The sequence below is a fragment of the Gigantopelta aegis genome, unplaced genomic scaffold (genome assembly GCF_016097555.1).
Source record: "Gigantopelta aegis isolate Gae_Host unplaced genomic scaffold, Gae_host_genome ctg6617_pilon_pilon, whole genome shotgun sequence".
In the NCBI taxonomy this organism is placed as follows: Eukaryota; Metazoa; Mollusca; class Gastropoda; order Neomphalida; family Peltospiridae; genus Gigantopelta; species Gigantopelta aegis.
The window spans coordinates 5,540-7,465 of NW_024535165.1; the positions used below are offsets into that span (position 1 = coordinate 5,540).

At 31.8% G+C, this 1,926-nt stretch overlaps 1 protein-coding gene across 1 annotated transcript; it reads right to left on the reverse strand.

The window, feature by feature from the left end:
* Positions 1–333: 333 nt before the first annotated feature.
* On the reverse strand, positions 334–1,658 carry LOC121366682 (dehydrogenase/reductase SDR family member 11-like). Its single transcript, XM_041491034.1, has 3 exons — positions 1,551–1,658; positions 487–615; positions 334–420 (listed from the first exon to the last, which is right to left on the reverse strand). The coding sequence occupies exons 1-3, from the start codon at positions 1,656–1,658 to the stop codon at positions 334–336; spliced, it is 324 nt and encodes a 107-aa protein (XP_041346968.1).
* Between the last annotated feature and the right edge of the window lie 268 nt (positions 1,659–1,926).

Genomic DNA, 1,926 nt, shown 5'->3' on the forward strand with positions numbered 1-1,926 from the left:
ATTTTTGAGTTTTCTAATGAGGTTGCAGTTGGTTTTAGAATTATTTCATTCACCTATACATAATAAACATACATGTTTAAACAAATAGGTATTTTAAACCTGTACCTCCATTCTTGTGGAGCAGACAAGACAAAGACCACAGCACTGGCTATGTCATCAGGTAATAATATCCTATACTATAATACAAACACTATTTTAAATACTTATAAGTGTACACACATAATTTGTTGAGACAACATACAGCAACTTCAGGACAGGCCAAAATAAATTACGAATTATGACATAAACATACTAGTAGTAATAGTACAACTTCTTACACTATCAACAAGTTTGTCATAGCTTTTTCATCACTTCATCAATATTGTCTGCTTTTGTAAATCTCCCTATAAACTCTGTTCTCACCAGACCAGGCGATATAGACTGCAAAAATAATATTAAATATTATTTGCATGTGATATACAATATAAAATTGTGATATAAACTTACTGTGACACGACACTTTGATTTCATTTCTCTCAACTCTTGACGGATACCCTCAACAATAGCAGTAACTGCATGTTTAGCAGCAGTGTAGAAATGAGCGTTTTCCAAGGATGCATAATATGGCCAGTAATACTGTCAACATTGTATAATACCAGCAATATAATAATTAATCAACATTATAGCATTTGATAATAGTGTGTAACTATTATAACTCCATAACAAAGATTCTATGTCATGAAATACTCACCTACTGACTATTTATTCATTACTTCCAGCTAAAATAAATTACTACTAGTAACAAAATGGCTTTCGGCTAATACAAGGTAGGTATTGGTGACTAACTACTCCTAATAAAATGAACCTAATGATATGGCATAACTGTAATGCTTATCCTGTAAAATACAAAGCATTACGTTACATAGTTTATATTAAAAAAGTGATTTAAATGGTCAGCATTCTCAAACAATATATCAGCACTCACCCATTAGTTTATAAAGATATGTCCATCATCTATTCCTCTCTCTTTCAATTGAGTTCATGTACTCTCGTGTTATAATACATGGTGCAATACATTGACCTACAATAGTAACAATATTTATATAATAGTATGTCATTAGCATCAGGATGTTTTTATAAAAATGAATGAAATCTTTCTTCGTTAAGTATACACAATAGCTCAATATATCTTTAGCCAGTTGTAAAATTCTAATACTTTGTATTTTTAACAATATAAGGACTGCGATGTCAAAATTGTCATATGATAAACATATGGTGGAAATTATACCTACCTCTAATATTTCTTTAAAGTGGTCTGTATGTCCTGTTAATATAGGTGTTTGATGTGACAACCCCGCATTATTAATACACACATCAACACCTCCAAACTGAGTTTTAGCAGCAGCAAAGACACTCTTTATCTCCTCTTCATTACATACATCACATTTTATAGCAACTATCTTTACCACTAGCACCACTTAACTGGCGTTGACAAAGCCTATAAAAGGTATATAGCTAAATATAGCCAACACCTCCTTCATTCAAAACCTCTATTTTATCTTATTTCTAGCCACTCCAATCACTATCATTCCTTTCTGTGCTAGTGTTACAGTTATAGCTGCTCCTATACCACTACTAGCTCCAGTTACTAAAGCTACACGACCTGTCCAACGCTCCATGTTATTCAATTATGGTTAAATTAAAACTTTGAAAAAAAATTATTAAATCATCACGATTATTTTTTTTAATAAAACCGTCCAACTTCAAACATTTGAGCAGTAGGCCTTACTTCCATTCTTGGTGAAGCAAAGATCACAGTACTGCTTACATCTTCAGCTAACAACACCTCACCGTACACAGTACATACCTTATATCTGTATGACTGTTTTAAATATTTTATACATTAATAGAAACCAAAGCAGCACATTTATATTGACAGATATACTG

What these genes read in the sequence shown, in the direction of transcription:
- LOC121366682 (XM_041491034.1), bottom strand. Translation starts at nt 1,658, where the DNA reads ATGGAGCGTTGGACAGGTCGTGTAGCTTTAGTAACTGGAGCTAGTAGT. An exon ending in GAATGATAGTGATTGGAGTG is followed by an intron (nt 616 to 1,550) that starts GCTAGAAATAAG and finishes CAATGTTGACAG; the next exon opens with TATTACTGGCCATATTATGC. An exon ending in AATCAAAGTGTCGTGTCACA is followed by an intron (nt 421 to 486) that starts GTAAGTTTATAT and finishes TTATTTTTGCAG; the next exon opens with TCTATATCGCCTGGTCTGGT.